The following is a 23,592-nucleotide window of genomic DNA, read 5'->3' on the forward strand; positions in this document are numbered from 1 at the left end:
TATATCCTTTTCATCAAAATTTTCAAATTTATTGGCATGAAGATACTCAGATTTTCTCAAATATTTAAAAATCAATGCATATGACTTTTTCTTTAATTCTTCATATTGTTTATTTATGCCATCTCTTTTTTCCTTGATCAAACTTGCCTAACTTATCCATTTTATTACTCTTTTTGAATCCCAGCTTTTCTTATTCTCTCATGGTATGGTTGCTTTCTTAGTTTCTTCTGTTATGATTTATTATGTCCTTCTTTCTTTCAGTTTGAAGCTTAACTCATTAATTTTCTGTTCCCCTTTTTCTAATATAAGCAAGGAACGTAATATTGCATCTCCTAAATGCTGTCTTAGTGGAATGCCACAAGTTTCTATAGGTAGTTTGTTTTTATTAAGTTCTGAATTATGTCCTAATCTCCATTATCATTTCCTCTTTGATCGCCAAGTTGTCTCTTAGTGTTAGATTTTTAACATTCATCTCTATTAATTTTATCCTGAATGTGTACACAAGATGTTCTGAATCAGAGATAGATTTCTTATTACTTTAAGGTAAGTAAGTGCCTCCGCCCCCTTTACCCCAGACTTAGCCCTGCGGCTGTGCAGTAAGAGTCATGGGATTTTTTTCCCCACACAGTGAGTGGCGTTAAGAACAAACCCAGACTTAGGTACGACAAGACTTTATTTGAAATACGAGAGGAACTATATGGAGGCTACAGCAATAGAGAGGATGCTCTGACCGTAAGAGCTGCAAGCAGCTCAAAGACAGATCAGATGCTTTTATAGGAACGAGTAAACAAGGCTAGAAAGCTCTGGGTATGAGGGAGTGAGGGGAGCAGATGACAGAACGGGACAGCTGATCAGGGAATGTCTTTTTTTGTGGTCAGTTTTCAGGAGGTGTTGTTGAGGAAAGACTATTCCACATTCCAGTGCTGGCTCAGGCTGAGGGTGGATTCAAGTTCAGGAGCCTGTCGGGGAGCAGCCTGAAGTTTGATCAAGCCAAGCTAGAGGGCATTTTGCCCAGACTGGTCTTTGGGAACAAGCAGTTCAACTAATTATTTATGAGATAAAAAACAGGAATCTGGAGGGTCTAGGTCTGGCTTTGTCATAGGTAGTCAAAGGAGTCATCTACACATCTTACCTTAGTCATCTTGGGAAAGGAGGTTCTTTGCAGTAAGCCATTTCCTGGAATACAACAGAGTAAAGGGATTTCTTAACTGTTCTGTCCATACATCTATTTCAGCTCTGAGGATCTCCTAATCCAATAGCCACGTCCACAAAATGATGCCTAAGAGAAGTTGCTGCAAACAATCTTTATGAATTATGTTATACAATCTTCATGCATATTTCAGAATATGTATTGCCCTTTTTCTATAATACCTTAAACTGGAAAAAAAAAAGGTAATTTCAAATATAAGAAGTTTCTTTCAGGTAAGAGTAATATTTTAACGGTAGTCTACCAGCTTAAGGCTGAAATTCTTATTTCTCTCTTGGGGCTAATTGTATTGAATAGGGTTCAGTATTTTGAAGGTTACTTTCTTTTGTGAGCTCCTTATCTTCTACTTGATTCCAGTGTTTAAAAATAAAATGAATTTTAAGTGATGTCAGAGAAAATAAGCCTAACATTTAAATTATCTATTAGTGTGGATAACATTTAACAATTTTAAAAGTTAATGATTCTATGGACTTCCCTGGTGGGGCAGTGGTTAAGAATCCGCCTGCCAATGCAGGGGACACGGGTTCGAGCCCTGGTCCAGGAAGATCCCACATGCCGTGGAGCAACTAAGCCCGTGCGCCACAACTACTGAGCCTGCGCTCCAGAGCCCGCGAGCCACAACTACTGAGCCCGTGTGCCTAGAGCCCGTGCTCCGCAACAAAGAGAAGCCACCGTGATGAGAAGCCCGCACACTGCAACAAAGAGTAGCCCCCGCTCACCACAACTAGAGAAAGCTCGCACACGGCAACGAAGACCCAAGGCAGCCAAAAAATTAATTAATTAATTAATTAAAAGTTAATGATTCTATAAGTCGTCTTACTGGAGTTAAAATGTACCCCTAAGCAGTATTTTTCAAGAACTGTAGAAGAGCTTAATATTCAAGGAGATCCAAGAGTTGAATGCATAAGCATACTTGATAAAGCTAACACAAATGTCAACAATAACAAAGTAAGCAATGGCAATGGAGACAATGATGCTGAAGTAACCGATGTAGCGGAAGCATGTTCTGGTCAATTAGAATGCAGCAATAAAGGCTGAGAGGTTTACAAGATCAGAAGACAGAACCTTCGGATAAATAAAAAGAATGAGAAGGAATCAATGACTCAGGAAACATACTTCACTGTGCAAATTAAGGAGAAAAATGGAAAGAAGCAGGTGAAGAGATATGGAGAAAAAGTTGAGAATGAAGAAAATTTTTCTCACAATAGCATGGGAATTCCACAGAGGATTTCTTAATAGAAACAAATGTGGAGACGAACTAGAATGGATATGAGGTTCTAGAAAAAGAGGAAAAAACTTCCATAAAAGTGACCTAATATCTCATCCAGCCACACTAACTCTCTGTTTCTTAAAAAGCAACATGGTTTCAGAATTGTTCCTTGCTCAAGCTCCAAATTTATACCATGTCACCATTAAAGAGGCAGAAGGATATCAACCTAAATTCAAAAGTCCACTATCTCTGCATTTACCACCTCTCCGCTGGCTTGAGGGATGTTTTGATTTGTAAAGACTGTAGAAATATGACAAAAATAAAGACAGAAATTACATCACAATAGAATTTTATAGTACATCTGTTTAATTATATTATGATCATTAATGCAATATCTGCCTCAATAATTTAACCCAGATAATTAAAAAAAAAAAAGGCATAATGACAGTTTAAAGCTGGTTCAATCACGATTTTACAAGCTTATTATTAAGAGTGAAAACAGAAGACTATTTAAAATAGCTAAAAAGATAACATGTGTCATAGTGCTTAATGTTTCTGTAACTGTTGGTAAGGCTTACATCTAAATCTGATGCAGAATTCTTAATGGCATTGAAGCAGCTCTTTTCTCAGCCTCACGCACGGTATATGTGCGCTGGTGCTATGAGTCCGGAAGAGACTGGCTATGGGTACCACTTCTTGTCTTCAGCTGGGACTGTGCAATATCAGCAAGTGCGCTCTGTATCTTTTCCAGAAGCATGTCCCCTCGATAAACAACATCCTCCAGACATGTAGCAGCTTCGTGATTTTCTTCTTCCAGTTTATACAAGCTTGCAGCCTTTATAAGACACAAATTTAAGAATGTTCTGAGAAATGAAAAACTTGGAGATTAATGAAAGTTGAGACGGAAAGAACCTGCAGTAAAAGTATTTACTTTTAAATCTGATGACTACGCAACAACTGTGATAGATTTTTCAGCTGCAGAAATCCTAAGATCAGATAAAACTTTCAGTGGCATAAATCCTAAGATCAGAGTTTTCCCTCTATGAATTATTTAAAAGATGACTTTTCGATTGGAGATCTCTGGATGGCTACATGAGACTCCCTTCCACACTGCTTTCGGACACTACTATTCTACTCCACACCCAGAATGTGCCCCTCCTCTCACTCTTCGCAAGGAAAAGAAGCAAACTGAGGAAAATGGCAAGTTTTCTTTAAGCTCAAAATTGGACAATTATATACATTCAGCTCAGTTTTTAACAGACTACAGTAGTTCACAGTAAAATTCCCACTTTAAAATTTAGAGTAACTTTGAAAATTGTAACAAAAGGAACTAAATCTATCTCTTTAATTCAAAATTCTCTACTCACAAAATTCTCAAAGGAAAAGAGATTTTTACCTGTAAAGCAGCTGTAGATTCTTCACTGGGTAAGGAATCTATCAAAACATCAATGTCTTTTGCTGTTCGTGCAATCAACGCTGCAAAAAGCTGGGCATATTCTAGAGAAAGACAGTACTCATTTAGGATATTAGAGAATCTCAAGTTTTCAGAAAGAGAAATTAAACTTTATGAAAACAGAAAACTTCATAACTTTTTCTGTAGCAGGCTTCTAATGATTAAAGTATAATTTTAACACATCAATTCTATTACGTTTGAGAATTAGCTTTAATATTAACTCAAATTGGAATGTAAGCATAATGTATATCATTTCATTTATTAGGACAATACAGTGGTCACTTGAATAAAGGAATCTATAAATGGGATGCCTTTCTTATTAAGGTCCCTCAAGTAAAATTCAGCTAAATTCATACAATTCTCCTCTAAACAAGTAAAACATCTGTTATTTAACAAGAAAAGAATTATGAGGTGTTACGTAAATTGACTATAACAAATTCATTTCTTTTATGACAAACTTGTAGTAATATTCTCAAACAATAACATTTTTAGAAAGCCATAAATAAGTTGAATTTTTCAATAAATCTAATTTTAAGGGATTACAGGTAATGTGAGAGTCAAACTAAGAGAAACCAAGAAAATCTATTTACCTTCTGTAGGATTAGCTGGCTGATCTTTGTTAATGGCTGTCTGAATATTACTAAAAGAGGCAGGAGGACCGCACTGCTGCAACACTCCAATGGCATTACAAAACTGATCTGCAAGCTTGAGGCCAAAGGAAACGTGGCAAAGTTAGAAAGGATTTATCTGTTTTACCGATTTTATTGGTAACGGCAGCAACAATGTTTCTATTATAATGATCTCTGAGCAAGAAAATAAAACAGAAAGGAGTAATTCTGGATAACATAAACCAGTTACTAACAATGATTAAATGTTTTAATCATGCAAAGAAACTATGTTTGGTATCAATCAAAGAAATACAAAATAATCTTTCTTTTCTTCCCAGGGTAACAGAATGACAAGAGAAATATATGCCAATACTTACTGCAAGCACAAGTAAAGATTTCTGGGGAAGTAGTGGTGGAAAAGAGCAAATGTGATAGGCAAATATCTAAGAATGGCCCCAGGATAAATTTTAAAGTGTGACTTGTGTACAAACTATACGACCCCTTTTCTGAACCTAGAGTAGTTACAAGTATAAAAGTGGGGAAAAGACTGCACCTTAAGTATTCTGAAATGTTTTTCTCCAGGACTCAAGCTGTAAACTCCCAGGGCTCTGAAAGTATTCCTTAAGCAGTTTTGAAGATTGAGAATACCAAGTCCTTACTGAAACCATGTCCCATGGGGTTAATGGAAGCTGTCACGCTAACAGAAATACTGGAGTATGTCTTACAGAACAGCAGATAAGGGAACAGCTTGTTAGAAACCCCTCTGTTTGTAACCTGCCTTTAATGATTAAGACTGCTTTAGTTTTTTTCTCTTTCCCTAATTGCACACCCTCCAAGCTTCACGTAGCCCATGTAATACAGCACCAGACTTCTTACCACCCCTACAGATAACGCTGCTGATGCATGCATCACTGTAGTAACAGGGGCTTAAGTTGTTTTCCAGAAATTTGGAAGATTTGGAGTGGGCTCCTGCCCAGTTCAGACCAGTTAAGAATAGTTGGGACCACCAACCCTAAAACTGGTCCCGTGCACAACACCAATTACCTCACCTTTTCCCTACCTCCACCCACCTTTCCCCAGGCCTGAGAACACCCTGCTTCTTTACCCCATAAAATCGCAAGCCTCTTGCCTTCTGGGAAGCAATCTGAGATTTGTTCTCCTGTCTCCTCACTCCACTGCCTCCTGAATAAATAAACCCCTTCTCTGCTGCGAAACTCGGTGTCTCAGTGTTTGGCCTGCTCCAAGTCCAGCAAACAAACCTGGCTCCATAACATTACCATCTCCAAACCTAAGATTCCTAGTCTCCCCAGCAACTTCTCTCAATAGCCCCGACCTCTCAAACCTCAATTCCTTATCTCCAATCACTGAATCAGCATTTCCACTAAGTTTCGCTGCCACTATTTGCATGACAGAACTCAAAGTCAACTGTTTCCTTTGTTTAATATCTAATTTGTATTGAGAATCTCCTAGTCAACCAGTCTAACTTCAGACTCAACTTTCCTTTCACCTTCAAATCCTGCTAATACTACTACAAATCTTTCCCTTTTCCTTCTACCATCACTGCTGCTGTTAGTACAACTTCACACAAGAATTGTTTACAACAGACTCCTTATTAATTTCTAGTTCTTATTTTCTTTTTTAAAATTAATTATTTATTTATTTTTGGCCGCTTTGGGTCTTCGTTGCTGCAAGCTGGCTTTCTCTAGTTGTGGTGAGCGGGGGCTACTCTGTTGCAGTGCACAGGCTTCTCACTGCGGTGGCTTCTCTTGTTGAGGAGCACAGGTTCTAGGCGCGGGGGCTTCAGTAGTTGTGGCTCACGGGCTCAGTAGTTGTGGCTCGCCGGCTCTACAGCACAGGCTCAGTGGTTGTGACGCACAGGCTTAGTTGCTCCGCAGCATGTGGGATCTTCCCAGACCAGGGATCGAACCCGTGTCCCCTGCCTTGGCAGGCAAATTCTTAACCACTGTGCCACCAGGGAAGTCCCTAGTTCTTATTATTTTCTATGTTATTTTACTCTGCTCAAAAATTTTGAGTTTGCCCCAGCATGGTCTTCAAGATAAATCTCCAAGTCTTCAGGCTACTTCAAAGCTTTCAATAATCTAAGTCAACCCTACTTGTTCATTATCTACTCCTTCACATATGCCTGACTGGTGATAAATTCATTCCTGACTACACTGCTTTTGCTCACATTTTGCAAAGGTAATAGAGTGGCAGTTAGTGCTCTGAAGCTGTACAAACATGGATTCTAATTCTGGTTCTGGTAACTCGAGTTTTTTTTAATTTTTAAATTGGGAACATTCTCACATTATAGCATTGTTATGAAGAATACAGAAAACACACACAAATATTCAACACACTGGCTATTTGCTCTGTCCTTATGAAGCTCTCAAAATCCATTCAACAAATATTTATCAAAAATCAACTCTATGACAAGCACTGTATATAACTGTATAAACAGTGATACAGTGAACAAGACAGTTTCTGCTCTCATGGAGTTCTCAGTGGGTAAAATAAATTTTATTTTAATAATTTCACAAATAATTACGATTCAGATAAATGCTAATAAGATTCCCTCTATTTTAGTTAGTATCACTCAACAGTTCACTTTACTTCAGCACTTACAGCTGAAAACACTCAATTCATTACAACTCCTAACCACATACTGCTTTTGCATTATTTAAATGTCTCTTGAGTATATGACATCTTTCTAATCAGACTGTAAACTCCTCAAGGAGTATTTCTCTGTAACCATGATGGTGCACCCATCATGGATACCAGGCACCCATACCAGTTAACCTAGAGGTTTTTCTCCAAAATCCAATGATCAGCCTGCTTACCATGGAGTTAAGGGCCATATTCACTTTTCCTTACTATCCTTCTGGCTATGAGACATGTATGAATACACAACATTTCCCCTAAAATAACATTTGTATCCAGCAGCATCATTACAATTTGATTTTGTAAAGCCTCAAAGGAGTATCTCCCTGAGGGAGATTGGTTGGCAGCCCAGGCAAGTCACCAAAGGTAGAATTTACCTTGGTGAATTCATCAACATTTAGGGGCTGGCCCTCACACACAAAGTAGATCAGTTGCTCGTGAGCAGATTCACACTCTTCAAGTGTACAAAAACTAATAACAAGAATACCAACTTATTAGCTTCCAGTGAGAAAAAACTGGCAAGAGACCAGGTACTTGGATTTTCCAGTCAACATCTCACCTGGGACATCAAAGTATAAATAGAATGACAGAAATGTAAACAATTTAGCTCTTAATGGTAATAAGTATATGAATTCTTTGGTTTGCATATACTTTCTACGTAGACATAACAGGAAAAATAATCAGAAGGATCAAAGTAAGGGGGGCTACTCACAACACCTGACTTTTTATAGGGAGCAGACCTATTGGCAGGCATTTTAAAAACCTTAAATAAAGATATACGAAGGTCAGAAGATTCACTATCATAAAGACGTCGGTTTTCCCTAAACTGACATGCTGGGGGCGTGGCCAAGAGATGGAACCCTTGGTCTATAGGAACCAACTAAGATGAAACAAAGCTTTTCACTTTACTATCACTCCCGCCCCAACCTGAAAATTTTGGGGAAGGAATATTCTCGGCTAACATCTAATGACAAAGATCCAATCATTAAGAACACGGATTGCCCTCCGTGGGTTAAAATTTATAAGGGGAAAAAAGCTTCCGCTTCCTCTCCCCTCCCGGCCAAAGAGAAGCAATCCCATAAGCACCACTGACAAGAAAACTTTTCCGAGAGAACATGATAAGGCCGTGAAGCGTGACAGTCCACGCAGTGAGATCCTCCACTTCGCAGGCTAAGAGGCCGCTGGCTCCCGCCCCGCCCCGCAGCCGACCTCAGACCTTCCAGACCGCGGCGCCGCCTCCCTCCAACCCCAGCGCTTGATGCTGAAGCCCGGCCTCAGTCCACTCCCCACTTCCGAGTTTTGTCCCTCGGACCTCTTTTTCTGCCTTGCTTTCCCTCGGGAAAGAAGACGACGGAGATTAATCGCGTGCAATTGCTCACCGAGTTCACGGCGTCCTGCAGCTGCGTGAGCCGATCCGCCATTTTCCTCCCACAAACAAAGAGACGCAAAAGCAGCTGCTCGTACGCAATTGGGCAGCTCTGGGATGCGTCACGGCCAATCACAGGGCTGCGTTCTTGGAGGGGGTGGAGTCAATCCGTACTCCACGCCCGGCGCGGAGGGGGCGGGACTTTCCGGAGGCCTACTTTATATAGACTAGCTCCACCTGGGGCGTCTCAGCTGGGACCACGTTCAGTAACGTGGGAACTGTACAGGGCCCACTCTGTTTGGGGACCAACATACTTTCTCGTGGCTTTTAGGTGTTAAACACTTTACAGAGATTGTTGGGTTATGCGGTTTTTAAAAGTAATTTTCCCTACCCTCCCTTGTATCCATTTATAAACATCGCCTTGAATACTTGCGTGGACCGCAAAACATACACAGCAAGCAACTAAAGAATACTTGGGAGTCACGGTACCGACTTGAGTGTCAAGAAATCCAAATTAAAATTCAGCAAGCAATCAGGACGGGCTGTGTTCCGGTGCCTCTCCATTGCTTTTGAGTGCGGAGCGCTTGGATGCTTGTTTAAATGTGGGTGTGCTGGGGGAGCTGACACACGTGAGATGGAAAGCGTCCAAAACTAGTACTAAACTGAGCTGTAATGGCCGTGTTGGAAGAGTATGGAAAACAGAGGTCTTGTGGGCAAAAGTGAGAGGAGGAAGACGGTAAGGTAAGAGGTAAGGTGTAATCAGCATCTCCTGTTTGTGTGACGGCGAGAAACCCGGTAAGGAACAGAGCAGGGTTGGTGGAGCAGAGAGTGGAAGTTTCACACTGTGTAGTGGGAAGAGAGGAGGTTCCTGGAAAATAAGCCAGGTGCGTAGGTGCGGCAAGTTCAGTTTTAAAAAAGATAAGCTGTGCAATTTAGGCTTAGACTTGGGACCTATTGAGGGTTTCAGTGTGAAGAGTGATAGTCGAAACTTGGTATTTAAGGAAAGTTAGAGCCTGGGGATAGTCTGGAAAGAAATGAGGCTGGAATCAGCTAATGACTGCTTTGTGGACTTCAGACAAACTCACAGGCCCTCCTCCTCAGGCTGATTATCCCTGATCACCCTCCTGGGGTTGGGGGAGGGTGGAGAAAACTCTCCGTTGGGAACTTGGCTTGTGGGATCTACTCCAGCCCTAGCTGGGAAGCTCCACTTCTGCTTGACCACCACCCGACCCCACCTCCAAACAATCGACAAAACTGCTGGGACCTAATTGGGAACCTCTACAGGTGAGGCACCTCCCCCCTTAATGGGATTATTGAGAGAATTCTAATTTGTTTTAACTATAATATGGGGTAAGCTTGTGACCCTCTCTTCTCACCCCCAGCTGAGAGTGTTCCTTACTGAATGTCTGCCACGTGCCAGAAAGTTATGTGGGTGCTGGGTTTGCAAAGATGAATAAACCAGGGGCTCACAAGGAGGAGGGGTTTGCAGTTATTCAAGAATGAGGTGAGTTGGGCCTAGACTAGGGTGTTGAGCCTGAGAAGAGAAGACAAGGCTAGCTTTGAAGGAAAAATTCACACGGATTGGTACCTGGTTGGATACAGAGGGATGAATGAGAGCACCCACGAAGGGAGAATACTAAGATTTGTAGCCTGATTGAAGAGAATTTGGGCGCTTGGGGTAGAACCACTCTGAAGCAACTCCTATTACAACCCAACTTCCATCCTGTCATCCTGTCGTTACCTTCCTTACTGTTTTCAGTAGCTCCACAGAGACCTCAGGTTGATATTCAGCCATTTCTGCTTGGGTTTCAAGGTTGACCATAATCTGGCTCTAGGAAACAGATCCCGCCTCCTCGTGCAATAGTTTTCTGAGTGAAATAATCACTTCAGATTATTCAGCCACAGCCCCTGAAAACTTTTGTTTTTCCTGGGCTTCTTAAGCCTCTTCTGACCATGGACCCCTAAAGAATCAGATGAAAACTGTGGACCTTTTCCCAGACCAGGCTCTCAAAATTTTGCATACATTTTCAGGGGTTTATGAACCTCTTGAAGCTGTGGACTTAAGGTAATAATCCACCTGCCAAATACAGTCTTATATGTGTAGCTCAGGATGCCTCAACAGTGGCTCTGTTGACGTTTGAGGCTGATTATTCTCTGTTCTGAGGTGCTGTCCTGTGCATTGTAGGATGTTTGCCAGCATCCCTGTCCTCTACTCATGAGATGAGAGTAGCAAAGCCCCCCCACCCAGTTGTGACAACACGAAATATCTCCAGATATTCCCAGATGTCTCCTAGCAAGTGTGGGGCAAAGTTGTCTCCAATTGATAACCACTCAATTCTTTACCTTTATCAAAACAATTTCTGTGCTGCTATTTAATTCACACTCGATCTTTTAAAGTTTTACTTTTTACTTTTAATGTAAATTTTATGAATTACTAGATTCCACATGGACCCCTTCTCTCTCCTTTCATGATTTTGACATTTTTTTCATATGCTTTTTCATTTGCTTTTCTTGAATCCCCTGCTGGATTATATGGTTTTAAGAGGAGGAACTCAGTATTATGTATCTCTTATCTTTGAAACACAATTTTGCTAAGTATGTCCTTTTAAACTTTATATTATTAAAAGTTTCAAACATACACAAAAGTAGAGAGAATAGTATGATGAACACTCATGTACCCATCACCCAGCTTCGATTTTTTATCAACTCATAGCCAATCTTGTAGTAAGTATTTTGATTTTTTTAATCTGTAGTGACTCCCTATTTTTTCAGGAAAAAAAAACTTTAACCGTTCTTTAACTTGACATTCTAGACCCTTAACTACCTTTATTACCTACTCAGTCACAATTTATTAAACATCTAAACTGTTCCAAGCACTGTGCTGAAATACTGTAAATAAGCATTTGCTACATTAGATTCTTTGCAATTCCCTACAGATGCTCTGCTGTTTCGTACTCCTATGCACATCATATAAGACGCATTAATTCTCTCTTCCTTGTATGAAAAGCCCACACTTCCATCCCTACCTCGATTTTGTTCCCCTGTTGATCATCCACTCAGCTTTAAACCTCATTTTAAACGTTTCTTTCTTGATAAAACCTTTCCTGAAACCCTAGAGTAAGTTAGTTGCTCCCAATCTTCAGAATTGTTCCTTGTACTTGTTATTACACCTAACACATTGAGGTTTAATTATCCATACATGACTCTAATTCACTCACCACCATGAGGTACTTGTGGGCAGGAAACATATTTTAATTGTTTCCATATTTCCAATGCCTAGCACCTAGCATTTAGCCCGACACTTAGAAGACTCTGAATGCATATTTATGGACTAAATGAATGAATTTCCTAGCATAATGATTTCCATATAAGTTACTAAATAAACATTTATTGAATTTAATTTAATGAACACAGTCCAAAGAATGTAACCCATAGGAAGAACAAGTGTTAAAAAATACAGAGCAATAAAATGGATGACTAATAAGAACCTGCTAAATAAAATTCTAAAATTCAAAAAAAAAATACAGAGCAAAGGTGAGGTTAGAATAAGATAGAATAAATGGGCAAGCTTCACAGAGGACCTTTCCTGCCTTTCCCCTGGAGCTTTATTCCCATCTCCATCCAAGGTGTCTTGGGCTTTGTCAAAAATCTAGGATAGGTTTCCTGCCTTCCTTCTTTTTCTAGACTTTAAGCAGTCCTTAAGGCTCTAGTTATCTATATCTTGGATTTGGGAATCTTGTCAGTTTTTGTGTTTCCTTTCTAAGGAATAAAAACTCATCTGCAAAGCTGTTGGGCCCATTTGCTTCCCAGGTTGCCAGTGGAACTCTGACATGAGCAAGGAACCCCAGCCAGTATTCTTCCCAAGCTGTTACAGTATTTTGGAGCCGAGGTAATGAGGCCCTCTTCTGCTTACTGACAGATCTGTCATCAGCTGTCCACTGCAGGCACAGGGAACTGCAATGCTAAAGTGTGGAAGAGAGGGAATGGGGTTAGTTCAGGGAAGTGAAATTCATTCAGCATGGCCAGCATAGAGGAGTTGAGTTGCAGCAAGAACCTGGAGAGCTGGACAGGCGCTACATCATGAAAAACATTGTGTCATACTCAGGAAGATGGACTGTTATCCTGAATGCTTTTACCAGAAAACCTTTAGAAGTATATCTTTAAAAAAATTTTATTTTCTTATTCAAAAGCCATACACATTCAATGTAGAAATTTTACAAAGAGCAGAAATGTGCAGAGAAAATCATTCTTAATCCAATCACCTGGAGATAAACTATTTTAAACATTTTGATAATGTTCTTTCAACCTTTCTATGCATATAAATATGAATGCATATTAAAAAGAAAACAAAATAAAGCTTATACTATATATATATATATATATATATTGCTTTTTAACTTGCTTTTTCATAAACACTTCCTGATCAATCAGTTGCCTTTTAAAAAATGATTTTTGAAGGGCTACAAGGTATTCTATTATATGGCTGCATTACAGGTTATTTAACTTATTATTGTTGGGCATTTAGGTTGTTTTAGATTTTTTGCTATTGTAAATAACACCTTGAACAGTTTTGTGCACTAACATATATATATAATTTTTATACATATTTACATACTTAAATCCAAAAGTGCCATTATCACACCAAAGCTGAGTATTTTTAAGATTTCTGATGCAGCTCATGCCATAAAAAGTTGTATGAAATTACACTCTCACTAGTTCCATCTTAGAATGTCTTCTCAGCTCTTTCATCCACACTCGAAGTTCTTGTTCTTTTAAAATATTTACAGCTTAGTTTCTTAATTTGATTTTGTGTGTTACTAGTGAATTTGAACTTTTTTTCATGTGTTTACTGGCCATTTGTGTTTCTTTTATTTATTTATTTTTTTAATTCGCTATTCATGTCGTTGGCTACCTTTTACTTTTGGTCATCAACTTGACTTTTCCTATGGTTTATTGTTTATGGTGTTTTTTGACTTTAATAAAATTAAAATTTTTAAGTAGCCAAATCTACCAATCTTTTCCTTTATGGTTTCCTCCTTCACTTTTTGCTTAGAAAGTTCCTCCACTGAATAGTTCTGATCATTTCTGGTTTGGCGCTGCCAGATCCCAATAGATTTTTGCTCAAATAAACTCTTAAAAGAAAAAAAAAAAAAGTTCCTCCCATCCTTCTGCGATCAACTTTTTTTTTTTTTTAAGGTGTATTTCTTCTAGCTCTTTTAAGATTTTAATTTTATTTATTACTTTGGGATTTCATTGTGACGATGTGAGATAGAGTTGTAATCCTCTCTCCCCAGTAGAGTGCAGCTAATCAGTTATCAGACACAATTTACTGAATAATCCATCCACGGGTCTAAATGCTACCCTTATAATCGCTGCTATCATCGTCCCGGGGTTTCATCTCTTGAGAGTTACTGGAAAGAGGGCATGTGGGACAGTGAATAAACACCATAGGAATAAATAGTACTACCGCAGGTGTGAACATTTGGACCAGGCAGAGGAAGGGCAGGAAAAGAGTTGTGCCTGTTAATATTATGGTGATTGCTATAGGTTTTTAGTTTAGTAGTGGATTAACCAAATATGGAATTTTCAACATAGTTGCTTATTAAAATAGATAACTGAAAAAGTTAAAGAGCAGGAAAAATAAAGCAGGGCAATCTTCCCCAAATAAATTTGAGTCTATAGACCTAATTCCACAATCGTCTCACGAGCCATCTGTCACATGGACTACTGTCCTTTAAACAGCCCTCACGTATAAAATTTGAGAGAGGAAGTTCAGATGAAGGTCTTGAGTCTTCGAGGATATTTCGCTTAGAGAACACGAAACTTTATTTTTAATTGTGGCGCTCATCACCAGCGCAATAACCACTACAGAAACAGCACTGCCCCCGTATTTTCATACCAACATCTCCCTGAGGAGCTAAGGCAATTGCGACAGGGAGAAACGATCAACTCTAGCGTTTTGAGCACCAGATTCCTCTTTTTTTCCGTTTGCAAAGGAAACGCGGGAAACGGGAGCCTGGAGACGTTAGGCCGCAACAGATAGGGTTATTTTTCACTCGAACGGTAGTTTTCGTAAGTGCGAAAGATACCAAAGTGAGAAGTACAGGTTACACCCCACAACTTCCTGGGGTCGCCACAGCCCCCGGCACAAGGGCGCCCGCAGCGCCGCCGGCCGGGAGGAGGCGAGCGCCGCCCGGACACGCCCCTCCGCTCCCGTCCCCGCCCCCGCCCCGGGGGGCGCCGTCGCCATGACGTGAGGGGCGGGAGGAGGCGTGGGGCCGCGCCGCGGGGCTGATTGCCGGAACTGGAGCCCTCTGCCGGGGCGGGGGGTGCGCGGGTTCCGCGGGGCTGGCAGGTGTGCTGCGCGTGCACCTGGCGAGCGATGGCGCCGGGCGCGGGCGCCCCGGGGTAGCGCGGGCTAGGTGGCGGCGCCCGGCCGGGGCAGCAATGGAGCTTCTTCGGCTGCTGCTTCTGGCTGTGTTGGCGTCGGAACCGGCGGCGGCCGGCGGAGCCGAGACCGTCGGGAACTCCAGCGAGGGTAAGGTCGGGGGCGCCTGACTGCTGCAACCCAAACTTGGTCTTGCATTTCTTGCAAGGTCAGAGTCCACCCCGGGGTCTGTCCGCGCAGCAGGGGAGGCGGTGAGTTCAGAACCGGCAGGAATGGATCGAGGTCCTTTCCTGCAGAAGGCAAGTCCCATTGCTAAGGAGGCCTTACTGTCAACCTCCTAATTTAGGTTAGGGGAATGGGAAGAGATAAGAAACTCTCTTGTTCAGACACGTTATTCTCTACCTTAGGGTGCAGCCATGTTTGTAGGTTTAATTTAACACATTAAAACACCTCTTTGCTCCCAAGTGGCTGGTCTGAGCCTCTGGACTGCGAGGCTTGATGCAGCCCAGCTGCAGCGGGTTTTTGTACTCCAAAATCTAGATCTAGATGCTTTTCAAACTGGTTATACTCTACGGAGTTTCAGAGGAAGAGTGAACCCAGAATGGGACTTTAGACCATAGGTCATATGGTCATGTGCTTGGTGAATGGATTTTAGCAATAGTTGGCGGTTTGTTAATATAAACTGTAAAAAGCGTTAATTGTACGAAGCTGATAATCATGTGCTTTTCCATGGGGTCAAGAACATTCTTGGTTTTGTTTTGAGCTTAAGAGACTAGTTGTAGTTCTGAAACATAGTATTTTCTGAATCTTGTGATTCTGTTTCTGAATGCTTATCTTTGAAAAGCACTTGTGCAAACTGAATCCTAGAATTTAAGGCCAAAGCTGAAAAGGGTGGTTATAGTTTTGCAGAAAAAATAGCCTTGTTTATAACAGGGCGCTAACATTCACTGCGTGCAGTATGTGCCAGGTGCTTTTCATGGCAGTGTTATTTAATCCTTACGACCCTGTTAGATAATTATTGTCCTCACTGGTGGAGGAGGAACCTGAGGCCCAAGACGATGCTCACTACACAAGTAAACAGTTAAGAGGGGCAGAGACAGCAGATGAACCCAAGTGTGTCTTGCTGTAAATTTCATGGTCTTCCACTTCTACAAAGCTGCCCTCCAGTGAGAATGTTTTACTTAGTGTGGTGCTTTACACTTAATTCTTCTCTGAATTCTCATTCCTCAAAAGAGAGTCTCTTCTCCCTCCCTCACATGGCTATTTCCATTCTTCCAAGGTGAAGAATCTGAGAGATTGAGTTCGCAGATGATCAGACGAGAGAAGTAATTTGAGAAATTAATGTTTTTCAGACACTGTTTCTCACCGCTTTTCTGTGATTACAGCACTGTTATTTCCTCAGCCACATTCTTCTTCTGTCCTTGCATCAGTATTGCTGTTCTGTGCAGGAGAGGGACAGCAGGTGGGAACTTGACTGCTGAGGGTTAATGAAAGCTGATATTCTCCACATTTGTCAGATAAAGATCAGAGTGGAAATGAAGGAACACTTAGTTCCAGACTTGCATGATCCTCCTGGAAAATGTCTGGATTTCTATCTGAGGATTCTGATGACTATACAAACTCGAAAATTGAGTAGCTGCTGTAAGTTAGGAGGATTTACCCATCTTTAGCAGAGCTAAACACCTTGAGTAGTGGCTTAGAAGCTAAGTGAATCTTTAAAGGTGACAGATGGAGTTCTAGACTGTCTGAGGACGGTGCTTTCTGTGACCAGCAGGAGATGAACCATACATCGAAACAGTTTTCCCTTCTCTTGGAGTCCCGGTTCCCTGCTACCCTTAACACCTTTCATTATTGATTCAGGTTCATATCTGGTAACTCACAGGAACTTACCTAGTGATTGGAGTTGAGCAGAGTGGTATTTGAACCTTCTCAAGTTTGTGCTATCCATAATGCTTAAGGAAGGTAGCAGGCCACTTGTGTAGTTAGTTGCAAGTGTTCTCTTTCTCTCAAAAGTGTGTGCATTTTTGTGTTTCCTTTCACCTTTTAGGGCTAATGAAAATTCATAAGAAAGTATCAATGAGAAATTGGGAGGGGCAGTTGAATGCTGGCCAGCTCAAGTAGCTGAACGGTTTTTGTTTTTAATATTCCATCTGAAGAGAATTATGAAGACTAAGCGTTGACAGATCTGTCCTAGAATTTTTCTATTGAGTTGAAGCAGAAACAATGGAGGTACATTTCAGTAAATAGTAAAAAGGAAGAGGTGGAAAATTTTAAGGTTGCAAGTTTAGGATCTGATTGAGAAAGAAAAGGAACATATTGGGATTAGGCAGCTCTTTTTAGAATGGAATTATTGGAAGGAAAGAGTGACTCTGGGTAGGAATGGAGGAAGGGTATGAAAAATAGAAAAAGGTCCCCTGCTGTACGTTAGATGGCAAAAAACATTTTTGCCAGAAAAAGCAGAGCCACTGCTTTTTAGAGGAGAGCTACAGCGTATAAGTGCTCAGTCTCGTGTTAGCCATTTGCCCTGTAATATCCTTCTTTTTTTTAAAAATTTATTTATTTTTGGCTGCATTGGGTCTTCGTTGCTGCACGCGGGCTTTCTCTAGTTGCGGTGAGCGGGGGCTACTCTTCGTTGCGGTGCGTGGGCTTCTCATTGCGGTGTCTTCTCTTGTTGTGGAGCATGGGCTCTAGGTGTGCGGGCTTCAGTAGTTGTGGCACGTGGGCTCAGTAGTTGTGGCTCGCGGGCTCTAGAGTGCAAGCTCAGTAGTTGTGGCACACGGGCTTACTTGCTCCGCAGCATGTGGGATCTTCCCAGACCAGGGCTCGAACCCTTGTCCCCTGCATTGGCAGGCGGATTCTTAACCACTGCGCCACCAGGGAAGCCCTGCCCTGTAATATCCTTGATATGCTTTCTTTCCTGTCCACTCCTCAAGTCATAAGATCTAATTATCCCTCAAAAAATGTTTCTGATGCATCCTTTTCCAGATGACTTAGACGTGCAGTTAAGTTCCTGTTAACCTCTTCAGGATATATTTTTGTATTTGTGTCTTCCTTTGCCATGTCTGTTTTTATGAGTAGAAATGAAATGCAGTTTCTGCCAGGCTGGACTGTTAAAGTTGTCTTGACTTTCAGTATATTTCCTTGTCACTCTGTGGAAGTCACTTTCTCAACTCGCTGTTCATGATGGATGTGCTGGGCGTTTTATACCTGTTAGACCTCTTCTTCCCACTAGTTTATTTGTAGGAGGACCATACTGACTGCCTGCATTTTTTTTTTTTTTTTTTTTTGATAAGGACATGAGCCTCTGAAACATTGGAAAGCTAATAGAAACTAATAATGATATTTTATTGTGTAGTATTGGACAGTTTACAAATTTTTTCCCATTTGATACTTTCAGCAGCCACGTGATGTATGCAGCACAGTTACCTACATTTTACCATGAGGGGACTGAGGCCCATAGGAAGTAATTACTTGTCTGAGGTCACAAAATTCTACTATCATTTACCAAACATTTACTGTGTGCCAACCAGGTGCCTGGCACTGTGTGAGGCTCCGGAACATCACATATGACAGGGCCCTGCAAGTCAGGACTCAGACCATAACTGGTTTGTTTAGTATACAGTGTTCTATAAAAATTGTGAAATGGCTCTTGGAGGATTTTCACGCAAAAGTTAGATAAAGATAACTAAGAATAGGAAAAAGTATAGCTTTCCTTCCCTAATTCATCAAACGTTGTGTTAGGAGTTCTCACACCTGGCTGGACATTAGAATCTCCTGGAGAGCCTTGAAAAAAAGGCATGTTGGTGAAGAGACAATTAGAAATTGAAATAGAAAATAAAAAGTAAATTTATAATACCATCAAGAAATATTAAATATTTAGGGATAATTATAATGGGATATGTTACAATCTCTACAGAGAAAACTATCCAACATTCTTGAGATAAATTAAGAAAATAAATAAATAGAGGGATATCTCAAATTCGTAGATTAGAAAAATTCTGTGTTATAAAGGTATCATTTCTCCCTAAATGAATACATTCAGTGCCATCTCAATCAAATCCCAGCAGAGTTTTTTTTGTGGAAATTGACAAGCTGCTTTCTAAAATTTATATGGAAATGAAAAAGGGCCAAAAATACTCAAGACAGTCTTGAAGAGGAAGAACAAATTTGGGGCAGAAATTAAGACAGTGTAATATTGGTGTTAGGATAGGCAAATAGGTCAATGGTACACAGTTAAGAGTCCAGAAATAAACCCTCACATATGTCACTTGACTTAGGTGAAAGGTGGAGTTGCTGAGCAGTAGGGAAACTACTTTCAATAAAGGTTGCTATGTGAACAGGATATTCATATGGGAAAATGAACCTTGACCGTCCCGCCTCACACCATACATAAAAATCAGTTTCAGGTTGATTTTAGACTTAAATGTGAAAGGTAGAACAAAGTTCTAGAAGTTAACATGGGGAATGTATCTTCCTGATCTTGGAATATGTTGGCAAAGAATTCTTTAAAATCATAAAGGAAAAACTTGAGAAATTGGACTACATTAAAATTAAAACTTATGTTAATCTAAAGGTAACGAGAGTGAAAAGACAAGCTATAAGAGTGGAAGAAGATATTTGTAACACATATCTGACAGAATACTCATATCAGTGATGCCTAAAGAGTTCCTAAAATTCAATAAGGACAGATAATCCAGTTTTTAAAATGGGCAAAAGGCTTAATAGACCGTTTCACAAAGAGGATATTTAAATAACCAATAGGTAAAACAAAATGTTCTTACCGCGTGTTGGTGAGAGTATTGTGTAACTGGAATACTTTCTCACAAGCTGATAGAGGTCTAAATTGGCAAAACCATGTTGGATAACTGTTCAGGAGTATCTACTAAAATTGAATGTAAGCATACCCTGTTACCTGATAATTCTACTCATAGGTTCTACCCAATAGAAATGTGTACATGTACACCAAAAGACACATACAAAAAATTGTCTGAATGGAGTTATTTATAATTACTCCAAACTAGAAATAGTCCAAATGTTCGTTAACAGTAGAATAGATAAATAAATTGTGGTATATTTATTTCATGAATCATACGACAATGAAAGTGAATGAATAACAGTTACGATAGCAGCTGGGATGGATCTCACAAATAAAATGTTGATTTTTAAAAAGCTAGACACAAAAGAATTCATGCTGTATGATTCCATTTAATTGAATTTCAAAAAAAAAAAGCCCATCTGTGGTGTTAAAAGTTAGGATCATGGTTACCTCTGGGGAGGAGGGAAGAGGTAGTGATTGGAAGAGGCCACCAGGAGACCTCTAAGAGGTTAGAGTGCTGTTTCTTGATCTGGCAGTGTAAACTTTGTGCACTTCTCTGTAGGCATGTTTTTGTTTTTTTAAATAATTAATTAATTTAGGCTGCAACTGGTCTTAGTTGCAGCATGCAAGATCTTCTTTGCGGCATGCGGGATTTTTTTTTTTTTTAATTGCGGCGTGCAATCTCTTAGTTGCGGCATGCATGTGGTATCTAGTTCCTTGACCAGGAGTCGAACCTGGGCCCCCTGCACTGGGAGCACGGAGTCTTACCCACTGGACCACCAGGTAAGTCCCTGCATGTTATTTTAATAAATATTTGTTTTGTAATTGATACTTGAACCCTAACCCCAGGAATTTTGATTTAACTGGTTGGAGAGGGGCCCAGGCAACGATATGTTTTAAAAAGCACCTTCAGATAGTTTTAACGTACAACCAAGGTGGATGACCACTGTATTAGAATTCCTTTCTAAGAAGGACACCTCATGAGCACTACAGAAAATATGAAAAATAGGAAGTGTGTAAAGAAAAGAAAACATTATTTAAAATACACCCCATAGGTACCTGTTTTTAATAGCCCTACTTACTTTGTCAAGCGACCAGTTTTTTAAAAATAATGTATACAGTGTCTCTCCCCTTTGTTATCTGGCTTCTTTCTGGTTCTTGTCAAAGGCATTTGACTGGGGAAAGAGGGTTAGTAGGCATCATCTTCCTTTCGGAAGCTTGGAAATCTGTTTCTGAAATGGCAGGTGTTCTTCTCAAAGAAGTCGGAAGCAGAGACTGTCACTTACTGTTTTGGTCCTGATCATTTTATATTCTCACAGAAGCTGTTTGTTTTCATTTCTGATTTTCTTAATGAGAACAAGACTTCTTAGTTATTTTAACCATTTAAAATCAAAGGTGATCTACACTGTCACAGCAAAAACCTTCTCAAATAGGTTTATTGCCTGGCATATATATGTACACACACACACATATGTATATTTTTTTTCTAGAGTATTCTTTCACAAAATAGAACTATTTTACTTCTTATTTCTTATTCATGCTGGAATGGTAACAGCCTATATGTTCATTAGTAAGGGATTGGTTGAATAATCATGTTTACCTAGAATGGAATATTATATAGCTTTTAAAATGATAAAGCTAGAATTATCTGTTGATGTGGAAAGATATCTAAGATCTATGAAATGGCTATACCAAACATATTTGTGTCTTTCTTTTTCCATCTACATAGAGATGCTCCTGCTGATATCTGCCTAAATCCTGAAAGATGTATACCAAACTGTTAATAGTGATTATTTCTGTACAGTGTACTTGCTGGAGGAATTAACTTTCTCTACAGTTCTTGCCTTTTAAAATATGGCTTATGTATGATCTGGAACAATATTACCATTTTAAGGGAAAAACAAAACAGGTGACACCTGTTGAGTGTTGAGAGTGTCACCATTTTGTCTAGATTGTGTCCCTGTTTTATAAATTTCACATGAAGAGTTGAGGTAGAACCTGTGTTTTGAGTGCCATCAAGGAAGGAGGTTTTTTTCAAATTGTGCATTTCCTTTCTGGTAAGAACGCCTCATGATCGCTATAGAAATCTGATAAACACTGAAATGTGTAAAGAAAAGGCACTTAGGGCTTCCCTGGTGGCACAGTGGTTAAGAATCCGCCTGCCAATGCAGGGGAGACGGGTTTGAGCCCTGGTCCGGGAAGATCCCACGTGCCGTGGAGCAACTAAGCCTGTGTGCCACAACTACTGAGCCTGCGCTCTAGAGCCCACGTGCCACAACTACTGAAGCCCATGCGCCTGGAGCTATGCTCTGCAACAAGAGAAGCCACCGCAATGAGAAGCCCGCGCACCACAACGAAGAGTAACCCCCGCTCTCCGGAGCTAGAGAGAAACCCGCGCGCAGCAACGAAGACCCAATGAAGCCAAAAATAAATAAAATAAAAATAAATTTAAAAAAAAAGAAAGAAAAGGCACTTAACATACATTCCCAGGAATACCTACTTTTATTACCCCTACTTATTTTAAGTCACCAGTTGTTTAGTAGTATATTTTAATTTCTATGGTCCTGTCTTTCCTTACTGTCTTTTAAATCACTGAAAGTTTTGGTTCTCCAAGTATTTCTGAGTTGTGATTTATCTTCACCCTTGTGTGATAGATTAAGGAAACGTTGAGAAAACCAACACTTCACTAACTGATAGCTTCAGTCTCTTCCAGGGCTTATAAATGTTCTGGGTAGTATTTTGATTCAAGGCCCATGTAATGGGAGACAGAAGTAAAGATCATCAAAAGTTTCTAAGATAGGCTTAAGGGCAAATTTAAGTGTTAGTTAAGTGATTATAACCTTTACGAATTTACTTACATCAGTTCTGGTCACAGTATTCAATAGGCAGAGCGACTAGTCCGTAAGTACTAAAATAAGTATTTGTCAAATAGAGAAAATGGGATGGGGAGGGACTGAAAAAACAGAAAAACTGAAAATGTAACTCGAAAAGGCAGGCCGGTAAATGAGCTGAGTGCTTTGGACAGTTAAAGGATGGAAATCCAATTAATTCCTAGGAAAACAAACAGAGACTGCTCTTAGACTGGAATTTGTGGATAGTTTTAAGACTTGGAAGGTGGAGAATGGATGGGACCAAAGTTAAAGTGCAATACATGAAAAGTTTTTAGGGCCATTTACCGAAGTCCACTTAATTTTATGTATAATTTGGTTTCCTAATAAAGTAATCCTGATGCTGGGAAGACCTGGAATATTAAAATGTTCCTTGTTCCCCTTTAAAAAAAAAACAAAAAACCCAGAAAACTCTCCACGTTTTCCAGACTTCCGTAGATTCTGTTAGCCACTTCCTAATATTTTTACCTCTATTCAGGCTGGAGTTTTGTTCCACATAAAAGGTGAAATGTCTTTCCAGTTACATAAATAGAAAATACACCACCTTCATTTGTCATTGTTACAACTATTAAAATTTTCTCTGGATTTTTAGAAATTAAATTAGAACCACAAATAACCTTTTTTTCTATAATCAATTAAAGAATTAAGTTATTAAGATAATATAATAACATCATGGAGTTTGGGGAAATTTTATAGAGAGTAACCTTTATTCTAGTTCTAGCAATGTTTGTATGTTCTGTTTGGCTTTCTTGGTTAGCCTTTCTTGATAGTCTTTTTTTTAATCATCCAAATGGGAGTACTTGTGTTAACTACAAGAGCAGCAAAAAGTGCTGAAAAAATTAGCCTTCTTAGGAAACGGTACATAAGAATGAGTTAGTGTCTGGGGTATTTTCTTTTAGCTCCCACTGACTCAAATTTCTTTCTGAAATAAAACATGATCCTTCCACTGTGGGACTCTGGTGAATATAGTCTTTACCTCATCAACTACTTTTCATCTC

At 39.9% G+C, this 23,592-nt stretch overlaps 2 protein-coding genes across 3 annotated transcripts in view; one reads left to right on the forward strand and one right to left on the reverse strand.

Annotated features, from left to right (window-relative positions):
- Positions 1-2,784: 2,784 nt before the first annotated feature.
- MED21 (mediator complex subunit 21) lies at positions 2,785-8,588 on the reverse strand. Its single transcript, XM_061205348.1, has 4 exons — positions 8,516-8,588; positions 4,461-4,575; positions 3,814-3,914; positions 2,785-3,252 (listed from the first exon to the last, which is right to left on the reverse strand). The coding sequence occupies exons 1-4, from the start codon at positions 8,555-8,557 to the stop codon at positions 3,076-3,078; spliced, it is 435 nt and encodes a 144-aa protein (XP_061061331.1). The 5' UTR covers positions 8,558-8,588; the 3' UTR covers positions 2,785-3,075.
- A 6,175-nt stretch (positions 8,589-14,763) lies between these two features.
- The window catches only part of TM7SF3 (transmembrane 7 superfamily member 3), a 36,377-nt gene continuing 27,548 nt past the window's right edge, over positions 14,764-23,592 (forward strand). The window contains exon 1 of one of the 2 annotated variants that reach the window (XM_061204408.1): positions 14,764-15,040. In XM_061204408.1, coding sequence (XP_061060391.1) covers positions 14,950-15,040 — 91 coding nt within the window. In that variant the 5' untranslated portion in view covers positions 14,764-14,949. The remainder of the gene's footprint in view (positions 15,041-23,592) is intronic. The other variant, XM_061204409.1, reaches the window with a different exon arrangement.

This window comes from Eubalaena glacialis, chromosome 11 (genome assembly GCF_028564815.1).
Source record: "Eubalaena glacialis isolate mEubGla1 chromosome 11, mEubGla1.1.hap2.+ XY, whole genome shotgun sequence".
In the NCBI taxonomy this organism is placed as follows: Eukaryota; Metazoa; Chordata; class Mammalia; order Artiodactyla; family Balaenidae; genus Eubalaena; species Eubalaena glacialis.

What these genes read in the sequence shown, in the direction of transcription:
- MED21 (XM_061205348.1), bottom strand. Translation starts at nt 8,557, where the DNA reads ATGGCGGATCGGCTCACGCAGCTGCAGGACGCCGTGAACTCG. An exon ending in GCCAGCTAATCCTACAGAAG is followed by an intron (nt 3,915 to 4,460) that starts GTAAATAGATTT and finishes GTCTTTCTCTAG; the next exon opens with AATATGCCCAGCTTTTTGCA. An exon ending in AATCTACAGCTGCTTTACAG is followed by an intron (nt 3,253 to 3,813) that starts GTAAAAATCTCT and finishes TGTCTTATAAAG; the next exon opens with GCTGCAAGCTTGTATAAACT.